This window comes from Alligator mississippiensis, chromosome 13 (genome assembly GCF_030867095.1).
Source record: "Alligator mississippiensis isolate rAllMis1 chromosome 13, rAllMis1, whole genome shotgun sequence".
In the NCBI taxonomy this organism is placed as follows: Eukaryota; Metazoa; Chordata; order Crocodylia; family Alligatoridae; genus Alligator; species Alligator mississippiensis.
In genome coordinates, this window is record NC_081836.1 from 15,228,832 (window position 1) to 15,256,148 (window position 27,317).

Consider the following 27,317-nt stretch of genomic DNA (forward strand, 5'->3'; position numbering starts at 1 on the left):
ACAAAACAACCCCCCAAAGCCCCGAAGCCAAGCGCCTTATTCCAAGAGGGGTTTTGCTTGTTTGCTTCCGTTTGATCTCTGGAAAAGGGGGACTCGCTGCAAAGTGACCCGCCTGGCCGGGTTGCGCCTTTGTGTTTGCTGCATTTCTTTTTAAAAAGGCCGGCCCGGCCGCAGGACCCCGCGGCCTAGCCGCCAGCCGGCTCCAGGGCTCCGGCGGTGCGGCGCGGGGGCCCGGGCTCCGGCTCGCCGGGTGCACGTGTGCAAGAGACACGCACCGGCGAGGGGGACCCACCTGGGCAGCACACGTGTGGCAGCGGGGAACTCGCCTTCCAGGTCACACGAGCAGCTCGGTTTGCAATAAACAGCGGGAAGACATGCCCCATCCACAAAGCAGCAGCAACAATAATAATCAGACTCACACTACGACTTAATGTCATTAATAATAATCCTCCTGAAAATGCCAACATTATTAATGCTGTTGTTATTATTGCTGCTGCGGTTATCGTCCTTAGATTTGCTGTTATCGTTGTTGTTATTATTATTCAGCCGGGGGAGGAAGGTTGCTTTGGGATCAGGCTCTTTCCCTGCGGCCCAAGTTGGGGTAATTCTTCCCCGCCTTGTGGGGAGCAGCTGCGGCGGGGAGCGCCTGTGCACACACCCGGCCCAGGTCACCTCTAGTCCGTGTCTGTCGCAGGTACACACGTGCGTCCAGCTGTGCAACGCACCGCACCCCTTTCCAGGGCGCGGGAGCCGTGTGTGTGTGTCACACGCGCCCTCCACCTCGCTGCCCCCCACCCCCCAGCTGCTCGGGTCGGGGAGCGGTAAGTAAGCCGCTGAAGCTTAAGGGCTAAGAGGTTTTCCAGTGCCTGGGTCTGCCGTGCTCGGGAGGGAGAGCTGGGACTTTCTCCAGCTGGGAACGGCGACTCCGCTGCTGCCCTAGGAGCTGCAGGGAAAACGCTGGGCTCGCCCCGCTGCAGCAGGCTTGAAGTGTCTCCTTGGAAGGCTGAGCCCTGATTAAAATCAGGTGTTTAATACAATACAAGGCCCAACGGTTTATGGGGTTTCAGGCGAGGATTTTTTAGGGATCACAGTTCAAAACAGTAGCCCAAAGCTAAGGTTTCCCTCTCCCGGGAGGATGTATTTGCAAAACAGATTAAACCCGGCGCCGGGTGCGTGCATCTCTGTATGGAGTCCAGAGGGCTGCAGCAGGAAGCCCCCGCACGGAGCTCCCCGCACACGCCCATGTGCCCGCTCCTCGCCTGTTAACGCGGGCTTGCATTTGTCCCCGCGCCCGGCTCCTGCGGGAAGGCGGAGGAGCGCGCCGCGCAGGGCGGTAGTGCGGAGTATATTAAAAGCAGGCTCTGCTGTAGAATTTCATTTCATTGGACAATATTTTAAGCAGATGTGGGGCTCTCCAGGGAGCTGAGCCCCTCTACCTGATCTCGGAGGGGGCTGGGGGCGGGGGAGCCGCGCTCCTCGCCGTCTGAAGCCGGCTCCCTGGGCGAGATGAGAGGCGAGCCGGAAAAGCAGGCGGCGGGATCGGTCCCCAGCCCGGCGTGCGGGTCGGTCGAGATCCCTTCAGACTGTCACGTCTCCGCCGGGGCAGCAGGCCCCCGGCTTGAAGAGCCGCAGATTCAATCACAATAATAAATGGGCCTGGCTAGGGAATAAAGCCTCAGGGCAGCCGTGCGGGGCTCACGCACCCGGCCCTGCTCGTCCTGCCTAAACGCGTGCGGGCGCAGCGCGCAGGCAGGGCACACGCGGAGCCGCGCGGAACAGCCCGGAGTGCGGTGCTCCCGGGCCCTGCGCTCCGCGCACTGCTGCTGGGCCACGTGCTTCCCTTCGGGGGCTTCATTTCATCCTTTTTTTTTAATGGTGCTATTCTTTTATTTCACGGCGTCTCTTATTTGATGGCTCCTTACGGCGACGTGTCTATGTGTAGATGGGCCTCGTGGTTCCGAAGGACACCAATGGGCCCCGAATGAGTGCAATGAATGCCCCTGCCCTTGCCCGGCCGCACGCACTCGCCTGCTGCTGCGCGGCTGGGCCGGGGGCAGCGGATCGGCCAAGCAAGCTTCCGCTCCCCGCGCTGTGCCGGCCACGGCCTCTGGCTCCGCAGCCCGCCGGGGAAGCGTGGCCCGGCCGCCCCGCGCTGCTCCTCACTGGCAGCCCGAGCCCGTCGGAGCCCGGGTTGGCGTCCGAGCCGTCGGCGCGCGCTGCCCGGGGATCGAGGTAGCCTGCCCGGTCCTCGCCGCGCCTTACAAGGAGGGGAGGCAGGGGCCGCGCGCGGCTGGCTCGCTTCTCCTTTTCCCGGCTTACCCCCTCCCCTTATTTTTAATTTAATTTTTTTTTCCCCCATCTCTTTTTTTTATTTTTTTGGTGAAGGCTGAAAATGCGTCGAAGATGCTTCGGCAGCGGGGAAGGGAGAGACGCGAAGTAGCAGCGCCGGGGCCCGGCTCCCTCCCCAGCGCCCCCTCCTCCCGCGGGCCTCCGCGATCGCTGCCCGGCAGCAGCTGTTTGCACGCGGGGTGGGGTGGGGGGGGGGAGCTGTAGTGCAGCCTCTGCCCTCCTCTCCCGGACTCTGCCCGGCCCGCGCTGTGCGGAGCCCGTCGGCAGCAGCCGCGCAGGCCTCGGCCCGCACAGCGCGCAGCGGCGGCCGCGGGGCTCGGCTCGGCGCTGGGCGTGCGGGGCGCGGCGGCTGGGAAGCGGGCTGACCCCGGCCCGCTCCCTGCAGCCGTGGCCCCGCGGCTCTCCAGTCCCGGGGCCGACGGAAGAGGGGGGCAGTGTTAGCGCGCTGCCCCGCGCAGCATCCTAGTGTGTTGCACACGCACGCTCCCCCCCGCCCCGCACCCCTTTATGTCGGTGTTTGACACCCCTGGCTGCGCGCGGGAGGCGGTACAGAGCCTTGCTGGGTAACCCCGAGGCAGCAAGGCCCGTGGGCACTGCACCGCACCCCTGGGACTTCCCTCGGCGGGGTGGCTCTAGCCTCTCCCGCTCGGCAGAGCCGCTCCGCGCGTCGCGCCCCGGCCCGCGTGTGCGCACGTCTGTCTGCGCGGGGCCGCAACAGGCAGAGCCGGAGCGAGGCCCTTCCCGGCGCAGGTGACAGCCCCAGTGCCAGGGCGTGTCCGCAGGCGCGGAGGGTGGCAGCGGCTCCGGCCGAGTTGCCAGGCCTCTACATTCAACCATTTGTTGCCCGGGGCACGAGGCCGCGCCGGGCCGGGCAGCAGCCGCGTGTGTGCCCGGCTGCGGGCCCGGCAGATGCAGCCACGAGTGCTTCTGGGGCTCGGGGCAGCGAGGCCCGCACGGCCGCTTCTTTCTTTCTTGCCCCCTTTTTTTTTTTCGGGATAGTTTAGGAAATAAAGCCACGGCGCTGCAGCGAGGCGGGCCCGGGCGCTGGCTGCCTGCTTGGTCGCATGGGGCACGGAGCCGCGCGGGCCCCCTGCCCTGCCTTCCCGCCGGGCAGGTGTGCGGGGCCGAGCCCCTTCCCCGCCCGGGCACCGCCCCCTCCCACGCCACGCTGAGGCCTCGGGCCCCTTCGCGCGGAGGCAGCAGCTGGAGGAGGTCAAGGGCTGTGCCAAGCCCGGGGAGGCGCCGAGCCCCTGGGGCAGGGCTGCCCCACTCGGGATCTCTCCGTCTGTCCTCGCCTGCTACCCCCGGCTGCTGCGCACCCGCTCCCTAGTGGGATTCAATTAGGCAATTAGGATCCTTCCGGGGTTCTGAGCTGGTAATTAAGGTGAGGTGTAATTAGCGCTTCAGCTAAATATATATATATATATATATATATATATTAACCAGGACTAAACGTGCTTTGGAAGCATTTCCGTGGGAGTTTTTACAACCTCCCCAGCAGCGTTAAATGCACCGGGCGCGCGTCAGCGTCCGCCCCGCGGGGCCCGCCTGTCCCGGGACAACTTCCAGCGCCGCCCGCCTTGATCCGGGAGGTCGAGACGCGGCTGAACTTGGGCGCAGAGCGGCCGGGCTCGAGGGAGCGGGGCCTGGGGGAAGAGGGGAGCCACGCGGGTCTCCTGGCGCGGCGTGTGGGGAATGTGACAGCCCTCCCCTCCCCATCTGCACCGTGCGCATGGATAACCAGGACAGTCACAAACCAGCCCTTGTCGCTAAGTGCAGTGCACGTGAAATCTGTATGTATACATGGGTAAAATACACGCATCCGTAGACATGCTATATCATGCTTTATTCCTCACCCCCCAGTGTTGGCAAGAGCAAACCTTTGCCGGTGTATGTTAAAGCCCGCATGTCCTATGCAGATACTGCGGGATACGTGTATCTGGCACACGAAAATGTGGTTGCACGTGCTTTTGAACACTGGATTTGATTTGGTTTCTTCATAGCCTGTCCTCATCTCATCTGCGCGTGTGTCTTCCTTACTTGTAGGTTTTGCATTGAACCCACAGTGCAACACTTGAACCAAAGATACAGAGCAAAAAGAGACGCTTGGACAGGATATATAAATAATCGAGACTGAAAGGGGACATAAATAAAGGCTCCTCCAGACAAAAAAATCTAATGAAACAAAATCTTTAAGTTAAGATGCAGGGTATAGGAGTTGCTTTTTCCTTGTTTTCTATTTGTTTCCCTCTCCTGGTGCAGGAATAAAATACACTTAGTACTTGAAAACAAATAAGATGCTAAGGCATTAACTGGAGAAAAGCAGGCATAACTGGAGAAAAGCAGGCATACCTGAAATATATAAAATCTCCACTCACTTCTGGGCAAAATGCAAGGCAGAAGGTAGGATTTCACAACACAGGAGCAGTGTAATTCATAGCTGTTGCTCAGTGTAATAATATCCCGGCTCCTTAGTTGGATGTAACCATTCCCTGACTGGTGATAAAGGAATGCTCTGGCTTGCCTGCTGCACAGAGGTTACACCTGCCTGCATGGGTTGCACTGTTGGCTGCACAAATAGGCTCAATTGTTAAGTGAAATACCTTGAGCAAATGACAAGGGAATCTTCTGTTTAAGAGGGCAATATCCCTCTATGGCATGGCTGCATTCATTAATGTTTGTAAAGCACTCTGAGATCCTCAGAAGGAAAGACCCTATTGAGCGAAAAGCATTATTATTGTTATTATGACTATTATTATTATGGCTTATATATTATATAAAAGCACTGTAATGTTTAATATAGTGCTTTAAATCCAGAGGCCTTAAGAAGTTTGCAAACATTAATGAGTTAAGCCTCAGCAGCCTGCCTGTAGGATGGAGAATGTACTATTAATTCCACTTTTAAGGCAGGGAAACTGAGGCACGGGGTGTCGGGGGGAAGGATTGAAATCACATGCACAAGGCTTTCTAGATACGATTTGTGACAGCCAGGAGGAGAACCCACCTCTCTCCAGTTCCAGTTCTGTGTTTTGAATGCAAAAGTTACAGTCTTTTTACAGTTGCCTTTTAATTTTTTTTAGTCACACTGAACTTCCTATAAGGGAAAGTCATTTTGCAGAAAAAGAAAGTGTTTTTGCTCTCAGGCTCCCTTGTAGTGGATAGGCAACCGCACGTGATAGTGTGTGATACATGGAGGCAAGAAGCAATTTGTGTAGGCTGAAGCCCTTCATTCCTGTGAAATGGGGCTATTCCAGCATTGCTGTAAATTGTTGTAGCACATCTCTGCTGGTATAAAAGATTGTCCAGACCAAGAAATCATGACCCAAATTTTTCAGAGAAATATGTGCCAGGATCAAACCCCTAACCAGCAAGATTTATTTTTTTCTTTTGTTCACTTCCAAAATATACATATTCAAAAGATAACATGGTGGTGGTGAGTTACCCATACACATTCTTTAAAAAAAACCCAAACAACCCCCCCCCCCCCAAAAACAAAACAAAACTGATGGCAAGTCAAATAAAGCTGCTTGAAGGATATGTGCAAGCAAACTGGTTCCTCCTTTCTGTTGGCCCTTATACATGTCTAGTCCTGCTTACCAAGTCAGTGTTCCACACCAAAACTAGTGCATCATTGTTTAATCTTAAATATGTCTTGGAAAAGCGACATGATCAGAGCCTCAGAGATAGAAAACACCCACAATCTTACTGCCCCTTGCATGAACCTGTTGAATTCCTGTGCATCACTGATACCTATGCACAAACTCTTCATTGTTGTTTGCATTGCAGAAGTGCTGGGAGGCCAGGGCCTTGTTGTGCTAGGCAGTGTGTAAACACACAACAAGGCAGACACTTCTTCATTCACTGAGGGGGTGGAAAGAAGCAATAAAAATGAAGTGGGAACATGATACCCTCAAAACGCATCCTTCTCATGAAGATAGCCATGAGTAAGTTAATCTGTGTCATCCGGATCTTCAGGAAGAAATTTCCCTGCAAAAAGTGGCATTATGTGGATTTCACCACACAATTAATTGGGTCTGGATTCTGACCTTTTTGCTAATGGACAATTGTATATTAATATACAAGAAAAACCTAGAGTAAAAGTACTTTCCAGGATGCACAGGGGGACCAGGATAATGCCCACTTTGTGTATAGGTATTGGCCACTGAGTAGGGCATGAGTAGGTGGCAGCCTCTGTTCATGTAGGGCAGTGGTTTTCAAATTTTATTTATTTGCAGACCCCTAAAAAATTTCAAATGGAGGTTCATACCACTTTGAATACACACACTTACAATTCACATACTTCTGGTTGATCATAGTTAACTTTTGCAGACCACTTAGACACAGTTTCCGGATCCCCAGGGGTCTGTGGACCACAGGTTGAAAGCCACTGCTGCAGGGAGGGCAGGCTTCTCTTTGCATGTTGTTCTGACAGTGCTCTTTCCCTTGGCCTCTGATGGTCAGATGACAGTGGAGTCTCTCCCACTCAATCCATGGCCTCTCGGCCCTGTTTGCCATAACAATTCTCTTGTGAACTGCTACCGATCATAAAAAAGGACTAAGGCAGCCTCGTCACCTGTACTTGGCCATAACAGAGGTGATATAGGGGTAATTCTTGGTCTTTATTGGCCTGGTATGGAAAGGCTGTTCACATTCCCTTAGCTAGCCAGTTCTGATGTCACAAATAAGAAGTAGGAAGACATCACCTCTACAAAGAGAAGTATATGCACAATTAATTTAGAGTGCGTCAGACAAAAAAAAAATGGATGTTGATGTATTTTTTTTCTGACAGCTTTAAATCTTTCAGGTGTTGTGTTTTAAGGTGATATTTTGCTGGGTGGGGGGAGGTTGGGGGGGTGGGGATTGGCCTGTCAAGTCTTTCATTAAGACCCTAAGACACAATGAACTGGCATCAGATATTAGCAACAGTTTAGCCATCATTACTAGATAACATGACCAGTCCATTTGAGATACATATTTGTTTAATAGTTAACATTCTGTTAAAAAAATAGAGAGAGAAAGAGGGTGGAGTAGAGAGAAGTCAGACTCCAGTGAATGCTCTGCTTATTTTATATCCACTATAACTATTTCTGTCCATGAAAATTGGCTTAATTATATCAATGGAATGTTTCTTTTTCAATTCTGTATGCAATTAGTCCATCTTGCTGGCTGCAATTTATTTTAATAAAAAAATAAACCAGTGGCGTGTTCAGTTCCTCATCCCCTGGGGACAAATGCGATTGGTGTGTTTAATTTCATTAACTACAATGCGGCCTACTGGAAAAATGTATAAAATCAGCTTTATACAGCTTAAACACTGGCATTTGAAACAAATCATTATTGCATTAGCTGTCACACTGGTAATTCTAGAATCCAAGACAAAAATATTATAGCTGTTTTTATAACCCTTTGCAAATACACTGTTAAAATAATTTGTAATCATTTTTTAAACATGGCCTGGTGTTTTTAGTTAAAATATTTTATCACCCCCAAAGAAGGCTGGCTATTCATTATCTCATACACATTTTATTGACTGATTCATAGGTTGTTTTCAGTGTAGAAAATCTATGCTTTTCTTTCTAAAGATCTCCAAACTGAAGATGGACTTTTTAGTACCCAGACAAATGTGATTTCTCCTTTGTTTTTAACTGACTCTACAGTTTTTCCTAAATTGCAAGGCTGCTTTTGGGAATGGGGGTGTTGAGGTATATGCTGCCAATAATATAAATCTAGAGGCTCAGAAAGCTAAGCTATCCTTCCTCCTCAACTTGCTGCTGGTTATATGCTGCGCTGGTTTGCAACACTATTGAACAGGATTCCAAACCTTTTTTGTTTTGTGGGCCGTGGTGTGTTACTTAAAATACTTTTATTGCAAGTGCATGTAGTAGTAGTTTGGGCCAAGTCTGGCCTGCCTTTACTAAGCCCAAATCCCTCAGGCTTTAGTGGGATTTATAAGCAGGGGATGAGGATTTAGCCCATTCTGTCGAGTTTGAATTTCACACACCTAATTTATTTGGTCTGGGTATTTTTTAGATATTAAGAATTAACCACAAAACCATCCTTCCTATTATTTGCTGGTGCATGTATATACTTCAGCACAGCTTAAATTTGGACTTTGCAAACATGATGTGTTAGTAATGCTTAGTTTTAACACTGTATTTAGTATAAATTAGGCACATGCATTTGACTGTACTTAAAATAACAAAAATCCTGTTACACGCTTCTCATGGGGGAGGGGTGCAGCAGAAGTGGGTGAGAGGGGACACATCCTTGGTGAATGGGATTTTATTTGAGGTTTTTGTACCAACATCAGTAGGACTAATATATGCCAGATGATTCTCAGGTCTGCGAGATTTTGCATATTGGCATATGAACATTTAAAGGGGATTGTCTTTTAGCATCTGCAAGTCAATAGGTCTATAGAGAAATTTCTTTTTCTTTATGGAATGATCAATCGTGCAACCTCAGCAGAATTTGTACAGATTCCTATTTGCTGCAGGGGCTGGAGCTTCCTCTCCAAAGCAGAAACAAAACAGAGATGCTTGGAGGACCTGATACCTTGGACCTATAATTCAGCTGCACTCTTACACCCATCATTTTCTCTCCTGCTGCTGCCAAAAAATACAGCCATCCATTCATCTTCCTTTCCCTGTTGCAAAAAGTTAATTAATTTCTAATGAACAAAAACACATGGTGTACAACCCATTCTAGGTTTTTGTAGTGTGTCCACCTTGGTGGTTCCTGCATGCCAAACAGTGGGATGGCAACTGGGAGCTTGGTGCCCAGTGAGAAAAAATGCCAAGGATTGTTGCCTGATTTGTTTCCAGTGGGATTATGGGATCTCATTACCAGTGCTTGGAGGTCTTAAGCTGGTTGCACTAAATTCTGATAGTCTAAGATAGCTTTCCATTGTCATTTCTTTGCTGGGGTTCCAACACGGGCACTCTAGTTTGTTGGCATTAATAGAAAATATTTAATTTTGTTTCCCACTTTGTTCAAAATAACAAAATTGGCAAAAAAGGTCAAAGTGTCATCTTGGCTAATGGCGTAACTCATCAATTGGTCTAGAAGTAAGGGGGTTGTATTTCTGAGGGAGCTGGTTTCTCTATTCAGGTGTCTGCCCATAGGACGTCAGCAAACCCAGAGCTGTGTTTTGTTTCTGTGCCAGAATGCCCAAGGCCCTAACTGCGCAGATAAGTGACTGCAATTTGCTGGGCAAAGGGTGCGATGATGTGCAGAAAGAGAACAGGCTGCACAGGAAAAGGGGATCAGCATAGCCCACATACTCCCAGAGGCTGCAGAGCACTGCTTCAAGGAGGGTCTGTGCTGCAAGCTGGGAGTGAGGGGAAGCAAGATGGTACATGGGGAGCAGCTGCAGTGAGAGTGGAGAAGACACTTTTCCCTGAACTCCACGGGGAGCTCCCCCATGCATATTCTGCTTGCTTTGGCTATATGCAAAAGACCATGATTGATCTGTCTTTGCAAAAGCAAGAACTCTAGCTTAGTGGACCAGTTTGCTGGGCCTCTTCTTTCCATGCTAGAACATATGTTTCTCTCTTCCCCTTCCCCAGTTATTTTTCTTGAGACTCTGACACTCTGTACAAAAGTGTGGAAACTTGGATGAAAATAGTATATAGAGCGTGGAAAAAAACCATAAAATGATGGAGCAATGGAATTAGTGGCTATGTTCTAGGCATTTAGTTAAAGAGATTTGAAAACAGCCAGACAGTATAGTCGATGGATCAAACAGGGAAGTGGGATCCAGGAAACCTGGGTTCTACTGCTGGCTTTGCTGTTGCCTGGCTATGTGTGTCTGTAAAGTACTGTATGAGGTTCTTGATGATGATTTATGGGCCTGATCCAAGTTCTGCCTGCTTCAAGGGCAGCTCTTTCACTGACTTCACTGTGTTTTGTTGCAACAATTTTGGGTGATGCTAGAAGTTGTTCTTCCATTTAAAATGTTCTCTCAGGAGTGTTTTGCTTTCATCCAGTTTTGTGCTTTGTTGTTTCATTTTAAACCTCTCAGTGTAATTTGCAAGTGGTTGTTTCCCACAAAGGACTGGATCTGCAGGGCTGTCATTTACATTAAAATATAAAATTTTTTTAAAGTTGTAGTTGAGGTTCATAAATAGTTTGTCATAAAACTGCATTAAAATATTTTAAAATGTTTATGGAAAAGTGGTGGTTTCATTTTATATTTTATACCAAATTCATGAAATAAAGCACATACACAACCAGCCAGTGATCATATATTTTATTTTAGAATTATCACATAGAAATAAAATCGGTTTTAAATCCCTATATGGCATACCAACTATATATAAAAAGCTGCTGATGCCTCATGGAAAACTTTGGAAAGCTTTCTGCTTAGATAAATTCTGCTCATATATCCCATATATGGTGAATCAAAACCAGACCTGTGTTTCTTCGGGAACTCTCTTACACTCTTGCTGTTTAATTTATTGTTTGAGGGAAAAAGGAAGTGGATTTAATCCAGATTTACACTGGTCAAATTAGTCCACAATCTTTGATTTGTGACAGAGTTTATTAATAAAGATGAGAGAGTTTTCACAAACTGCTGATGAGCTGTTAGGAATCCCATTTTCTTTCCACGGATGTGCCCATAATAACAAAACTGAAGGCATGTTGCTGTTTTCTCAGGTCTCTAACACACATTATATTTAAAATAAATTGTTGCTAAATTTTTGATTTGATGAATCAGTTTAATTATTAATTCCTGTGCTTCCATACACCACCTTATTTCCAAGGGTTTATGGTCATTATAAAATAAAGGGAGAAAATTACTCAGGAACGAAACTTGCACTCCCAGTCTGTCTCTCTCTCTGCATAAACATATGTATCTAACGTAAAATCAGAAAATTTACTTCTGGATTCTGTGAAACCATTGATCCATGGATCAATGCCCACACAGAATGAAAGCCGTATATGGCCTTTTCCGATATATGAAAGTAAAAAGGGTAAGCCGAAGGCGAATATTTCTGCTTTAGGGCATAGGGCTTTTTTTAATCTTTGTAAGTGTATGTGTGTGTGTGAGTGTTTAGTTCAGTCGGTGTTGACATTTTTGCAGCTTTTTGGCTTGTAGTATGGACGTAGTTCTCGTTGTATTTGAAATAAGTGTAGAGGTATTCGGCGCAAGTATTCTAACAAACAACCCCTGGCCATGTTCAGAAACTTTTTCATGACACGTCGTTGTACATGCACCTGTAGTCACATGATCCAGCACTCAATATGATACATAAATATTGATTTACACAATAGCTCCTTCTGTTCCAGTAGGTCAGAAAAGGGATCGTGCATTTTTTAAATACCTTTAAATCCATATTTGCCCAATGGACTTTAACTGCCCTTTTTATAGGTACAGTATTACAGTTTATTAGGTATATGAAATATATACATACACACACTTATATCTATATCTATATATATAGATATTGAAATACACACACACACAGATATAGAGATAGATATAGATATATAAAGAGAGAGAGAGAGAGCAAAGAAATCCCTACTGATTTATTTTCAGTATATTCTTTGATGAGGCCTAACGCATTCATCACTGTGGTATCCAGATGCCCATCAAATGGTAATGAATTTCTACACTACGTGATATAGGGAAGTGGTATCATGATGCCCAGTTTACAGATGGGGAAGCTGAGGTGCAGAGATGGGATGAGCTTGTCCAATACTGGACAAGCTCAGGGAGGACTGGCCCACCACAGCTCTCTAGAATGTCTCTGTAAAGGGAAGCCTTCCATCCTTGTCTCCCTTGAGGGGCCATTGCTGAGCCCACGGCAAACCTGCATACTTCAGGAGATTTCTGACTGTTGGTTTCATTATGAAGCCTCCATTATTTCCTAATGAAAATACTGAAAACCTCATTTGGGTAAATTAAGGCTAGCGTCCAACCCAAAAGCTTGGAAACAAAATTCAGCAACGTAAGCTTACCTTTAACTTCAGAGTGTGGATTTTTTCCCCCAATGCCCTATAATTCGTCCTGCAGCTGGTCCATGTGCGTGGAACACTTTAGCATTAATGACTCATCATCACCTTTAGCTTTGAATTTCTGGACTGCGCTGATTTTGTATCTCCTGCAATGGAACATTTTATCAGAGGACCTTTTCTCTAGTCAGAGGTTCTTTATAACTCGCACTACTACAGTAGTTGCATGTTCAGAGTTTGATCTGGACTTGTTGAAGTACCTGGTTGTCTTTCCATTGACTTCATTGGACTTTGGAACAAGACTTCAAGGCAATGAACACTTTGGGGCTTCAGCGGTGTTTCCCTTATAAAGAATGTTGCTTATATCTGAGTTTGCTATAAACAGGTTCTTTTGTATGTAATGCTAGTTAACCATTAACTAGCAGGGGTTTGGTATGTAATACATCTATTTTCATGGCAGAAAACTCTGTCTTTGTCATCTCTTCTAAAGTCTCTTTGTAAAATTACCTAACTTTTAAAATATGCATAAACAAACATGGTTATACCTGTTAATTTTAAGAGCCATTACTATGTCCAAACTCTCTCAAAACAAACATTTTGAATGCATATAGATTGCCACAACTTCAGAATGCCAGCATATTCATAAAGTGGATGAAACATGATTATTTTACTTAATACTATGTTTCATTAACTGAAGTCTAATAACCGCTTTTAGGATCTTCATTGTTTCGGGTGTATCTGTCTTTTGGACAACTTCAGTTTGCAGAGATGGATGGGGTGTTTTCCATGTGAAGGATAAGTTTTCAATCCCCTTCTTCTGACATTCAGTTCCCTCTAGTGAAACTACATCTGTACAAGTTTGAAGTGAGAAGAATCCATGAAAACACAGACAAAGCGCGTGTGTGTATGTGTATGTGTACACTTAGTTTTCATATATATATATGAAGACTAAGCAAGGAAAAAGAAAAGGCAGCCATTCAGATCAGTCTTGTGGCTCAGTGCTCACATTTAAAAAAAATTAGGCCCTCTTGAAATATTACAGAATTATCCTTGCAGTGTCAGGTTCCAAGATAATGATGTGTCTGTGTGTGAAAATATTAAATTGCAATAACATGCAGAGTGAGTGCCTTTCTGAATGGGGTATTCAGTTCACAGCTTGGACAATCCGTAAAGCTAGTGAGTGACAGAATACAAATGGTGTCATAAAACATCGGGGGAATTTACAGCCAGCCTCCATCTTTTTGATCTATATACTATCTAACCAACACCCTCTATCTATCCATCTTTTGTTAATGAAACAGCTAAACATATTTAATTATTTATTGCTGTTTAATGTCAGGAGTTATCAAAACAGACTTAATTTTTTTCTTACTTAAAGGTATGAGGAGGCCCCTAAATTGTATGTATTGAAGTCTGGGATGTTTCCTGTCCAAAGATAATGCTTTAAAATGTTGTCTTTACACATAATTGTTTTAACATTTTAGTTGCTTGACGAAAGTGTCTGTTTTAACTTCCTTGCCTAATAGCCTGGCTTAGGCGCAAACACTTTGCTCAGTTCTTACATTGCTTGCTTTTCCCTTCAGCAGATAAAATATAAATATGGTAGGAAAAAAGGGGTGTCTCGTCTTCTGGCATCAAGGAATAATTAAACATGGGAAACCAGATTCAGCACCCGTAAACTGGCTTATCTCTGAGCCGAGTCAGCTGTAGTTCTGGCCCAATAACAGATTTAAAAGATATTTTTTAAATGTTTCTTTCATGCAGTTTGCTGCGCCTTCTCTGCATCTGAAAATTAGCCCTACTGAAGGCTATGTACCTCAGTTTAATAAAAACTTGCAATCTTTAAGCATGCCAAATATTTTCATGGCTATGCTGCCTGGAGAGTCTCTTTATGTATAAGAGGTCTAAAAATGGACCCTTGAAGCTGACCTCCGTTCTGAAATGTTAGGTGCAGATAATGCAACTGAACTGAGAATCTCTTGTTTTATAGATGGAAATTCCAGAATTGCAAATCCCACAGAGTCTCTAGGCTTTTTTTCCTGCCCCCCAGTCTCTTCCCCATAGAGGTGTTAATCTTCACCCTCTAAAGGTTAGGTTGAGCTGCTAAAAGCCACTGTTTGTTATTGAATCTCATCTGCTAATTATGGGGTAGACTAGGTGTTCGGGATCCATCCCTGCTATACCACCTGGGTCTTCTCTATTGGCAGCTTTGATAAGGGATCATTTTTTCCTCTTTACCTAAGCTCTCCCTTTACCAGTGGTTTTAAATTGCTTTCCAATCCTGACAGACTACCCTCAGTTCAAAGAGAAATGGGGAGGAGGTGGATGGTTATAGCAAGTCTTAGGAGTCCATTACCAGAGGACTTGAATTCTGTGAGGATCTCTTGGGAAATGCCCCTGCTTGGCCCACCAAACAGAGTATTGCATTGTGAGGAAAAAGGGCAGGAGGATAAAGGAATCCGGCCTCACTTTTCTCCAACAAAGGATCCTCAATACTTTTATTCAGCAGAAAATAGAATAATATTTCTGGGTTTGCTTTGAAAGCCATTTTCTGCTGGCTACCTCAGACATTTTTGACTGTTTCTGTGCACAAGGGAGATTTTTTTTTTCCGAGGGGGTAGAACTCTAAGCCTGAAATGAGATATAAATGCAGGCAACCCAGTGCCAACGTAACAGTAAATAAGCTGTGGTTTATTACTAGTATTGCTATTTCATGTATTATTTGTATTACAGTAGTGCCCGGAGGCCCCAGTCAGGATTGAGGCCCCATGGTGTTGGGTACTGCACAAAAGGACAGTAAGTGACATTCTCTGCTGGAAATCTAATTTTGTTGTATACTGTGGTCCCCCTTAAACTGTTCCTGTTCTGCCTGATATAAATAGCCAATGTTCCTTAAGCAGCTGTAATGTTCTAATCACATCTTTTAGCATCTAGATACCAAGGAACGCTTCACCGTTGTGGTACCCTCATCTGTCCTAAGCTGGCACTGACATGTTTCTGATCGGTTGTCTTTCAATTGTACAGACCAATAGTTCTGTGTACTCTAGAGCAGTTTTTAAGCAATGGGACATCCCACTTCAAGATTGCTCAGTTTTATTCTGACTTGCAGAGATCCGAGAAGCTAAATAGATGTAAAGAAGATTTAGAAAGACACGGAGAAAATAAGTATTCTAATTATGGCTCATGTTAGCATACTACATTGTACTACAGGACTAGTAGAGCCACCCTTTATTAGCAAAGATATAATACAGGAGTTGGCACATTTAGCATAAAGTACTGTACTATCTAATGTTTCTTTTCATAATTTGTAAGATATTGGTACAGTGAAGCTATTGTGCTGATAATTAACAGGAAAAGATGGTGGGGTGAATTCAGTCTTGCTGGAAGGAGAAGCCACTCCTTGGCTTTCTAGAATTGCTTCCGTTTATGCCAGTTCAGTTTGGTCTGGTACCTCTAACCATTAAAATGGCTGGAAAGGACTCAGTGTTTTAGAGAATGCATATGTAATGCAGTTGGCTTACCATACTAGCATCATATTGTTTTAAACACCTCGCACCAAATTTTGAACTACCTTGGACCCTGTGGAAACTCCAGTGGCTTACACGAGCCCCTGAAGTGTATTTTTATGACTCAAATCTAACAAGAGATAAATGTTCAATAGCCAATTTAAAAACCAAAGGAAAGGGCAAGATTCTTTATTGCCAGAAACTGAAAATGAAGTGACATAGAAAACATTTTCTGATTTCTGTCTACAATTACTGCAGTCACAATGCATAAACCTGAATATGTGGAAGATGAAAGTAAATATGAATTTTGAAATTCTAAAACGGGATTGTGACTTCTGCACCTAAGTGTGCAATGAAAGACTCCTACAGTAAGAGCTGTGAAGGTGAAGTGTAGAATTCAATTTCCCCTCATACACCTAAGTGGCAACGTTTTAGCCACATAAGTGCCAGTTTTGGTATCATGACTAGCAGTGTTAGACTCTGGAGGAGGAGAAGGATGGGCCCTCCCAGGTTTTAGCTTCAGCTATTGAGTGCCTGGGGCTCTTGCAAAGGAAGTGTGAGACCTGGTCTCCAGGCCCCCCTTACCCAAAGGGGGTTGAATCTGTATCTCTGACTTCCCAGCACACTGCTCTAACTACCATGCCATAGGTTAGGTATTATCTAGTCCCCCACTGTGCACTTGTGTGTCCGCAGTGCAGAGGCAGGGCCATGAATGCTCAGGTACCTGGCTAGAAAAATAAAAACATTTAGTCCCCTGACATGCATTGCATTTAAGAGTTAACAAGTTAATCATGTTTTAAATAGTAACTGCCACAGGTGCAACTTAGTTTAAGGAGTGATAATGCAGCAAATGAGCCACAAAGTTATTTCACATATAATGGAATATAATGTTGGAATAACTCTCTGGCTTGTTTGCAGCATGCCTTAAATTGAGCTTGGGGCTGGGAGCTTAGGTGCACAAAAGGAAATAGTATTCCAGCCTGTGTGTGTCTCACTGACTCTTCTGTACATATAAATCTAGCGTTCAATCCTGGAAATGGTTTTGCACATTTCTCTTGAAGTCAGTGGTACTACTCACAGGTGTAAAGTTATACACTCGCTGTTTTATTTCCAGAATTAGAGCCTTGTGGTGTTCTGATGTTACACATGACAAAAAACAGAGAGAAACTAATCTATTATCAATGTATTTTAATATATTATTCTGTTCTCTCTGCTTTCATTTTTCCTGGTCCCCTTTCTCTATCCATGTATGTTTTAAATTCCATTGCTGTAATAATAGGGCACATGAGAAAAAGTAAGTTTAATGCAGAGTTCATAACTTTTAAACCCCCAGTCCTGATATTTGGAAGTGCTGACCATTTTCAGCTACCGCTGAAATCAGTGGGACCTGCCAATGCCCAGGCCCTTCGAAGTCAGGCCCAAGAGATTTAGGAATGTGTTTGTTATCAACGGTAGCTGCCACCTTAAAACTAAATTAAGAGCTACCCAAAATCAGACTCAATGTTGAAATACTTTTCAAGATCACTCAGATCAAAGTGAACCCATTTCTTTTGGCATCCATAAATGATATTTTCATTTCTAGTCTTTTTACCCCCCCCCCTAAAAAAGGGCAATAATTTCAGTTGTCAGAACAAAGTTTACATGCTGAAACACATGGTAAAGATAAGCAGTGATCTCAGAGTTAATGCTGCCACTGGGCTGAGTGGTCCCAACAGGAGGAGATTTTTTGCTAGCATTTACAAAGAGAGGTTGGAGGGAAGGAAATCAATAGGTTTGTGTGTGAGAGAGAGGGAATAATTTTTAGGTTTTTGTCAAGTCATAAACTCTAGCTTTGTGGGCCAAGCTTCTGTTCATTTTTACCCTTTGGAACTCATAAATGCTAGGTGAGGTACAAGAGATCCCAGAAAATAGTGTGCGGTGCTCTCAGGATAAGATCCCCGAAGTCCTTCATTATCAGCCCTGGAGCGCATGCTAAAGGACAGACCAAATGGTATGGCAGTGCCCTGCTCAACTCCATTTTCCTTTGGAAAAACAGGATTTTTTCTTCTAAAACACAGCAGATTCCTGGCTATGGAATATGGAAAACACACTCCCAAGTGAGGCTCGTACATAGGATGCATATTATTGCCTCTAACTGCAACTAGAGGGAGGCTTATTTCTTTTACAAGATGTAAGCTTCCAAACAATTCTACTGCTATTGAGACAGAATGATTTATACATCATAGTGGTGCACATATAGATCTAGAGATGTATCAGTATCTCTGTATTTTATTCCTTTCCTTTGCTATTTGAAGCCTTGTGGCAAATTTCAAAAGCAGTTTCAGTCTCTTTTTGAAAGTTGGGGCTTAGGGTCCTAAAATTGCTTAGGTACCTTTGAAAATGTTGTCTTTGATCTCCAGAAATTCAAAGCACAGAACTAATTCACAACAGAGCAGTCCTCTTGGATACAGGGCACATCTACATGAGATGCTTAATATGCAGTAGACTTATTGCACATCACAGTGTCACAGCAAAACCTGTGCTAGTAGGCTAATGTGTAGTAGTATTAGTCCACTGCGCATTAACTGGCATGAAAAAAGCATGCAATTGCGCTAATGTGCAGTAGGGCAGCCTACTGTGCATTTATTTAGTACTTCCTTTTGCAAGTACTAAATTTAATGCACAGTAGGCACTGCATATTAATGAACGTGTAGACGTGCCCACAGAATAGCAGCTAGGCATATTGCAGTCTGGATCCCTTTGCTAAATGGGAAAGGCATGTAGTACCACACCTTCCGTTTGTGTTTCTGTGGGAGAAAGAGATCTCTCATCTGCACCTCCTGAGTTTATTAAAGCTGCACATCTCATGCAAACCAGGTTTTTGGTGATATGACAATAACTGGTGGGTCGCATTGTAACTGGAGGGAAATGAGAGATTTATCAGAAAGTTCAGTGTTTCTGAAGAGATTCGTAGAGGATCAGGAATAGTAAAATGAGGCGGGTGCGCAGCATGGCACCCTCAGCCACACATCTTTATTTAATATACAAAACAGTTTGGAATAAATAGCCTTACGTAGCAGATTGAGCACTTTCCAGCTACTATTAGAAAATGCAGAGGGCTCAAAATGAATGTCACTGGCTGCATCTTCACATGCCCTTCACTGCAGAGTAGACTAATTAGCTGCAGAGTATGCATCGCGATCTAAATGTTCAATGGTATTAGACCACAGTAAACTCATTGATACTGCCGTAAGATACTGCTGTTGTGGACAGAACTATTTTATGATGGGGTAATTTATTGCCAGTAAACGCATGTGTAGCTGCTGACTGCGGGCATAAATTGCACCTGGTCAGCCCAGTCAGCCAGGGGCCAGACTTCCTACCTGCCACCTGGCCACATGGCTTCACACTTTTAGCACTCCCACACCCCAGCCAGCCCCTCTGCCACCCAGTGCTACCACCTGGAGCCATCACCTGGTGTCCCCATGTCCCCTGCCAGCCTAGCCCTGCTCCACCCCAGCTCAAATTGCTGCTATCGTGGGCACACATGTAGATGGTGCGCCTGGGAGTTGTTTACCCTGGCTCAAACTGCTCCAGAGTTTATTGCTTTGCATTAATTGCACGTAGATGCAATTAATTAATTGCACGTAGATGCACCCACTTTGACCTTTTGGCAGTGCAAAGAAGTGCTGCTTCTCCCTCTGAGCACAGGCTGAAGTATGATCCACTGTTGAGATCTAACTGTGTTTAATAAGAGTATTCATCCTTAATTCAGTCTATCCCTTTAAGGTTGCCTGAACTCCTGTAAGTAAACAGTGTCATATGTTGTCCTGCTAGAACTGTACATCAGACAGAAACTGGGCTTGGATTTCTAAAGAGAGGTCAGATTTGTGGGCACCAGCCTTTTCCTTGGTTCAGTAGGAAAGTTATTTATAGTCCCATAAATGTCTCGGTGAAAGAAAAGTCAGAGGAGCCCATCACGTCATATTAAAAATATTGATCGGCTATTGATTATTATTTAGTCCAGGCTTAAAGTGTGAGTAACTGGTTTCTATAAATCACTCAGGGGTTCTGGTGAAGCTGTCTGACTGTCAATGCCCAGCCAGGTTTTCCCTTAGGAATAAAAGGCTGGCTCTGTTTCAGAAAGTGACAGCTGAAGCTGAATGTTGACGGCCATCTACTAAGAAGGACGCAGTTGTTGAATCCAGATGCCTCTATTGTTTAGCTGCTGCTTTTCTGCCAGTGCAGGTGATCATTTCTAAGTGGTTTAGATGCTTGGTAAAGCATTCTTCAAGACAGGATCTTTTCTGTTAATGTATTCATAACTCTCAGTACATTAGGGTGAATTTATCCCTGGTGTGACTTGAGCAAAGATAGGATAGCTATATCAGGGATGATTACTGTCTTTGGAGGCAATATGTTCAAGGTCTCTGTTTAATACTGTCCTAGTGAGTGCATTTTCAATTTGAATGACTTCTGAATACATAACTGTAAACATTATCACAGCAAGTTTGTTGGTGCTGGTGCATCTGGGAAGAGGGAACTGTCAGGCTGAGTTACCTTTCAGGAAAGCTGGAACACCTTGGAAGAAGGCTCTCTGAGTACCACTAAGCCTGTTCATGCTGTTTATTAGAAATCATCTTTTCTACCACAAAAGCAGCTGTTTCTGGCATGCAAGGTGGCTGATGTTTAACTTTGCACAGCAACTCGTCCTAACAGTTTTGGAAATGAAGTGAAGCATACGGCAGACATCTGATGCTGTGGAGGGACTTTAAATAGGCAGATGATCCTTAGACATTTGAAGCTTTTAGTCTTATTCAAATGTAATCTCCTTTCTTAGGCATTTTGCTGGTTGATCTTCTAGCCGCAGGCCTGATATACAGGCCAGACCTCCTCTTGCTTTACAGGATGAGCTCATATAGTTATGAGGAGCTTTTAGAAGAAAAGGGAGAATGGGCTAATAACTCCCGTCCCTTCCCCCCTGCCCCCCCAAGCCCTCCCACCTTTGAACTTTGTCCCCAAACTCAAACATTTGCTTTCCTTATTTCTCATTTCCATTCATGTCTTCCTTGGTGGATTCCGAAGCACCTCCTGATCTCATGTATTTCCATGAACACTGAGGGTACATGCACATGTTCGTGGAACTGGATCTATGACCAAGTGCTTACTTTAAGTGATATGATTGTAGATGGGATTGTAGATCTCCTTGTGCAGATGTTCACTGGTGTTGGGAACTGTGCCAGGAACCTGATTTAAGTCAGGGTGGGGGAAGAAAGTGGGAAGTGGGTCTGTGGGGGCTCGGTGGGATTGAGGGGGCCTGGCAGCTCTGGGGAGGGGGTTGTCCATCCAGAGGAGGGCAGTCAGGGACTAAAAAAACCCACCCAGTTGGGGGGTGGGTGCAGGAAGAGTGCAGTTCTGGGGCCCCAGCCAGCGGCTAGGCTTTCCCAGCCCTGGGGCTGCACTTTGAACATGTACAGATGTTCCTTAGATTGGGGCTAGTGTGTTCCTGATCTAATTGAGTTCATCTCATGGGCGCTGGTCAGACCGCAGTTGGAGTACTGCGTGCAATTTTGGGCGCCACACTTGAAGAGGGATGTGGATAACCTGGAGAGGGTCCAGAGAAGGGCCACTCATATGGTTAAGGGGTTGCAGGCCAAGCCTTATGAGGAGAGACTAGGACACCTGGACCTCTTCAGCCTCCACAAGAGAAGGTTGAGAGGCGACCTTGTGGCTGCCTATAAGTTCATCATGGGGACACAGAAGGGAATTGGTGAGGCTCTACTCACCAAGGCACCCCTTGGGGTTACAAGAAATAATGGCCACAAGCTAGCAGAGAGCAGATTTAGACTGGACATTAGGAAGAATGATCTGAAAGACCTCCAGATCGGTAGCCATTTGGGAGACAGTGATCACCTTTTAATAGAATTCAACATAAGACGGCGAGTGGGTAAGGTAACTAGTAGGGTGAAAGTGCTAGACTTTAGGAAAGCTGATCTCAATGCACTCAGGCGATTAGTCAAGGAAGCACTGCAGAGTAGGAGTTTTGAAGGGATGGGAGCCCAAGAAGGGTGGCTGTGCCTAAAGGAAACGATCCTTCGGGCACAAAGCAAGACGATCCCCGAGCGAGGCAAAAAAGGGAAAGGGGCCAGAAGGCTTCCATGGCTGACCAGAGAAATCCAGGGCAGCCTAAGGGCCAAAAGGGGAGCACATAAAAAGTGGAAACAGGTTGAGATCACTAAAGATGAATATACCTCCTCTGCTCGTGCTTGTAGGGAGGCAGTTAGACGGGCCAAAGCTACCATGGAGCTGAGGATGGCAACCCAAGTAAAAGACAACAAGAAATTGTTTTTTAGATATATTGGGAGTAAAAGGAAGGCCCAGGGAGGAATAGGGCCCCTGCTAAATGGGCAGAAACAATTGGTGACAGATAGAGGGGACAAGGCTGAACTCCTCAACGAGTTCTTTGCCTCAGTGTTCCTAAGTGAGGGGCACGACAAGTCTCTCCCTGGGCTTGTAGAGAGGTAGCAGCAAGGCACCAGACTTCCATACGTAGATCCTGAGATGGTGCAGAGTCATTTGGAAGAACTGGATGCCTTTAAATCGGCAGGCCCGGATGGGCTCCATCCAAGGGTGCTGAAGGCACTGGCCGACATCATTGCAGAGCCACTGGCGGGAATATTCGAACGCTCGTGGCGCACGGGCCAAGTCCCGGAGGACTGGAAAAGGGCTAACGTGGTCCCCATTTTCAAAAAGGGGAGGAAGGAGGACCCGGGCAACTATAGGCCAGTCAGTCTCACCTCCATCCTTGGTAAAGTCTTTGAAAAAATTATCAAGGCTCACATTTGTGAGAGCCCGGCAGGGCAGATTATGCTGAGGGGAAACCAGCACGGGTTTGTGGCGGGCAGATCATGCCTGACCAACCTAGTCTCTTTCTATGACCAGGTTACGAAACGCCTGGACACAGGAGGAGGGGTGGATGTCGTATACTTAGACTTCAGGAAGGCCTTCGATACGGTATCCCACCCCATACTGGTGAACAAGTTAAGGGGCTGTGACGTGGATGACTGCACAGTCCGGTGGGTGGCGAATTGGCTAGAGGGTCGCACCCAAAGAGTCGTGGTAGATGGGTTGGTCTCAACCTGGAAGGGTGTGGGCAGTGGGGTCCCGCAGGGCTCGGTCCTTGGACCGATACTCTTTAATGTCTTCATCAGCGACTTGGACGAGGGAGTCAAATGTACTCTGTCCAAGTTTGCAGATGACACAAAGCTATGGGGAGAAGTGGACACGCCGGAGGGCAGGGAACAGCTGCAGGCAGACCTGGATAGGTTGGACAAGTGGGCAGAAAACAACAGGATGCAGTTCAACAAGGAGAAATGCAAAGTGCTGCACCTAGGGAGGAAAAATGTCCAGCACACCTACAGCCTAGGGAATGACCTGCTGGGTGGCACAGAGGTGGAAAGGGATCTCGGAGTCCTAGTGGACTCCAAGATGAACATGAGTTGGCAGTGTGACGAAGCCATCAGAAAAGCCAATGGCACTTTATCGTGCATCAGCAGATGCATGACGAATAGGTCCAAGGAGGTGATACTTCCCCTCTATCGGGCGCTGGTCAGACCGCAGTTGGAGTACTGCGTGCAATTCTGGGCGCCACACTTCAAGAAGGATGCGGATAACCTGGAGAGGGTCCAGAGAAGGGCAACTCGTATGGTCAAGGGCCTGCAGACCAAGCCCTACGAGGAGAGACTAGAGAAACTGGATCTTTTCAGCCTCCGCAAGAGAAGGTTGAGGGGCGACCTTGTGGCTGCCTATAAGTTCATCACAGGGGCACAGAAGGGAATTGGTGAGTATTTATTCACCAATGCGCCCCCGGGGGTTACAAGAAATAATGTCCACAAGCTAGCAGAGAGCAGATTTAGATTGGACATTAGGAAGAACTTCTTCACAGTTCGAGTGGCCAAGGTCTGGAACGGGCTCCCAAGGGAGGTGGTGCTCTCCCCTACCCTGGGGGTCTTCAAGAGGAGGTTAGATGAGTATCTAGCTGGGGTCATCTAGACCCAGCACTCTTTCCTGCTTATGCAGGGGGTCGGACTCGATGATCTATTGAGGTCCCTTCCGACCCTAACCTAACATCTATGAATCTATGAATCTAAGAACTTCTTCACAGTTAGAGTGGCCAAGGTCTGGAACGGGCTCCCAAGGTAGGTGGTGCTCTCCCCTACCCTGGGGGTCTTCAAGAGGAGGTTGGATAGGCATCTAGCTGGGGTCATCTAGACCCAGCACTCTTTCCTGCCATGCAGGGGGTCGGACTCAATCTACTGATGTCCCTTCCAACCCTAACATCTATGAATACGAATCTATGAAAACCTTCTCAGGTGAACTAAGTTAGATTGGGCTGGTAATTTTTTTTACCAGATCTAACCTACACTACAGAAAGGATGCGGACAAATTGGAGAGAGTCCAGTGAAGGGCAGCAAAAATGATTCAGGGGCTGGGGGACCACACTTATGAGGAGAGGCTGAGGAAACTGGACTTATTTAAGCCTAGAGAAGAGAAGACTGAGAGGGGACTTAATAGCAGCCTTCAACTACCTGACGGGGGTTCAAAAGAGGATGGAGCTAGACTGTTCTCAGTGGTGGCAGATGACAGAACAAGGAGCAATCAGCCCAAGTTGTAGCAAGGGAAATTTAAGTTAGATATTAGGAAGAATTTTCTCACAAGGAGGGTAGTAAAACACTGGTACAGGTTACCCAGAGAGGTGGTGGAGTCTCCATCCTTGGAGGCTTTTAAGACCTTCTAGATAAAGCTCTGGCTGGGATGATCTAGTTGGGGCTGGTCCTTCTTTGGGTAGGGGTCACTAGATGACCTCTTGAGGTCCCTTCCAACACCAATTTTCTATGATTCGGTTATTTGATGAACCTCCCAAAACATCTGTACAGATGGACGCTTAGATTGACTGACCCTGGTTAGGATGATCTAAGTGTAATGTCTTCACGTACCCTCATCAGGGAACAAAGTACCACAAATGCCAGCTCTTGTATTACATGATTTCCCTTTAAGCCTTGCTCCGCACAGTCACCTGATTACAGGACAATATCAGCACTCTTTTTTTTAAAAGAGAGTTTCTAGACCTCATGGTCGTAGAGAAAAGCCTGAAACAATGAACGGTCCTCTAGGGGCTCAGAAACAAGACAGCAAATCAGAACTTTCTAGTCCTTTTAATCTCTTATTTTTTAAATAGATCGCATGACTTTTGGGGGGACTTGACTCATAATTTTTGAACAATTGGAGCTGTTCATAACTCTTTTGGGGGTGAGTTTTGAGGCCCAATATTTGTTGCCCCAAACAGTTTGGATAATTTGGTGAAGAACCCAGTCTTTGGGCATTTAGCAGAAATGAACACTAAGCCTTTTGAAGTTTGCCCATTTACAGGCTGTGTGAAGTTCCTGTTTGATTAAACAAATGATTCTCTGCTTAATTTGTCTGTGTTGGCTATTTTTATAAAATATGCAGTTAATTAGGCAAAAGAAATACAGAAACATGTTTATCCTTAAGATTTATGCGAAAAATGAGAACCCCACTGAAATTTCCAGTAGTGAAGCAATTAAGTAATGGAATTCCGCAGTATAAACATAGTATAATTCAGCTATAAAAATGATGTCAAAATAATGTTAATGAGCTGAATTGAAGCCACAAAAGCAAAAAAAAACTTTAGAGTTAGAGCTGCAAGTCCAGTTTCTTTTAAGCTGCAGCTGAGACAAAATTCGGTTGCAGGAGAAATGACATGCATTTCCACATCTGGCTCCACATTCCCTGCCCCTTCTGCTTGTACAATATTTCAAACCTGACAACCTGGTAAATGCTGGGACAATTACACCAGTTAGGACCTTCTATCTGTCCAGCATAATGGGATCCTGATCAAAACAGGGGCTGGATAGGCCACCATCATACAAATAATAATACTCAATTTGGGAGCTATAGAAACAAGAATTCTTGGGAGAATAGATTCTGAAGGTTTTCATGATGTTTTGAGCGCACTGCCAAAATTCTTATCTTTATAATTTGTTAAAAGCCTTTGTGCATAAGTACGCATTTCTTAAAATTCATTCTAGTTGGTTCCATTTTAAAAAAAACTTTTCTCTGCTTTGGACTAATAAATATGTTCTGCATGCCTTGCAGTTGTCCATTCAATATTTTCATATTCTCTGTAAATATTGTTTGCTGAAATACAATGCAGGGGCTGAAAACAATAAAACACTTCTAATGTATATTAAAGTCACCCTCAAATGTCCATCTTCTTGTTTTTGCAACGCACTAACTTGAAAATAAGGAGAACACTTCTACATTTTACACCCTGACTGTTGCATTTGTATTGCAATTTTGTCAAAGTTTGGAGCAAATGTTCTAGCTGAACAATTTAAACCCAGCTCTTTTCTGTGTAATCTCCCTGCCCCCCATACTCTAAGCCAAGAATTTGCAATGAAATGCTTATAGAGCCTTAATTACGGCAAAGAGAACAGGGTGTCTCTAATAAAAATTACATTTATAATATCCTGAGGACTGCTTTACTTTTTATGCTCCCTTTTGGCTTTTGCCACTGATTCAGTTCCAATTTTTGTATTATTATTATTCCGATCAGTGTTTCTTAAAACCATGTTGCAGATTATTGACTAAGCAGTTTACAGTGAAACAAAGTTCCTTTCCTTTTTATAGCACTGGAGCAAATTTCACCAGTGATAGCTACGCAAAGATTAGACTAATGTTTCTTTTTAAGTTGCATTTTAGCCAAGTCCCTGGTGATTTCAATGCACTCTGGTCTTCATGCTACGTTTTCCTTTCTTTTCTCATTCTGCTTCATAATGTTGTTTCTATCACCTTCTAAACCCACTAAATAGCAAGCAGCAGATTTATGGCATTTAAACTTTTGACACTGTAACATATTTTATATATTCTTTACAGCATTATTCAGACCTGTTGTGTTATGGTTAGTTCAAGTTCTGGTGCTGCTGCTCTGAGAATCCCTTTTCTTGTCGCTAGCTTCTCTGTCCCAAATAGTATTTGCACTTGCTTCAGGAGAGAAGGAGGAAACGAATGTTTTCTAAATCTTGCACAGATTTAAAACTGGGAATGACCAAACCATTTCAGACAGAAAGGAGCAGAACGCTTCCACTACGTCCCTACCCTGAACTCAGACTCAAGGAAACTGAATCATGCTTTTCTTTTGAGGTTCGGATATTTTTCTATTGCTTCTCTAGTTTGCTGCTGCATTTCAAAATAATCCTATCAGTATTGGCAATGAGGATTGAGGGGGAATGCTGTCCCAATATTTAGTCAAGAAGCAAATTGAAGGTAAGGAGGACAGAGAGGATTAAGCTGTCTTTACAGCACACTTTGAGGTCAGATGCAACTGAACTTCCAGAGATTCAGGATGAACTAGCACCTCAGCACTTCTCTAAAACTCTCCATCTACCGCTTCTCTTAGTCTCTCTGGAAAATAGGCTAGGATTCTCCTGAGAATAGACATGAGGT

General features: G+C 45.3%; 1 protein-coding gene across 5 annotated transcripts in view; it reads left to right on the forward strand.

Annotated features, from left to right (window-relative positions):
* PRDM16 (PR/SET domain 16) overlaps window positions 1-27,317 on the forward strand; it is a 465,190-nt gene that overhangs the window by 1,769 nt on the left and 436,104 nt on the right. Inside the window, exon 1 of one of the 5 annotated variants that reach the window (XM_059716429.1) lies at window positions 7,214-15,102. The exons of 3 other annotated variants lie outside the window; for them this stretch is intronic. In XM_059716429.1, coding sequence (XP_059572412.1) covers window positions 15,075-15,102 — 28 coding nt within the window. In that variant the 5' untranslated portion in view covers window positions 7,214-15,074. Of the gene's footprint in view, window positions 1-7,213; window positions 15,103-23,895; window positions 27,015-27,317 lie in introns of those variants that run through there. One more of the 5 variants, XM_059716430.1, reaches the window with a different exon arrangement.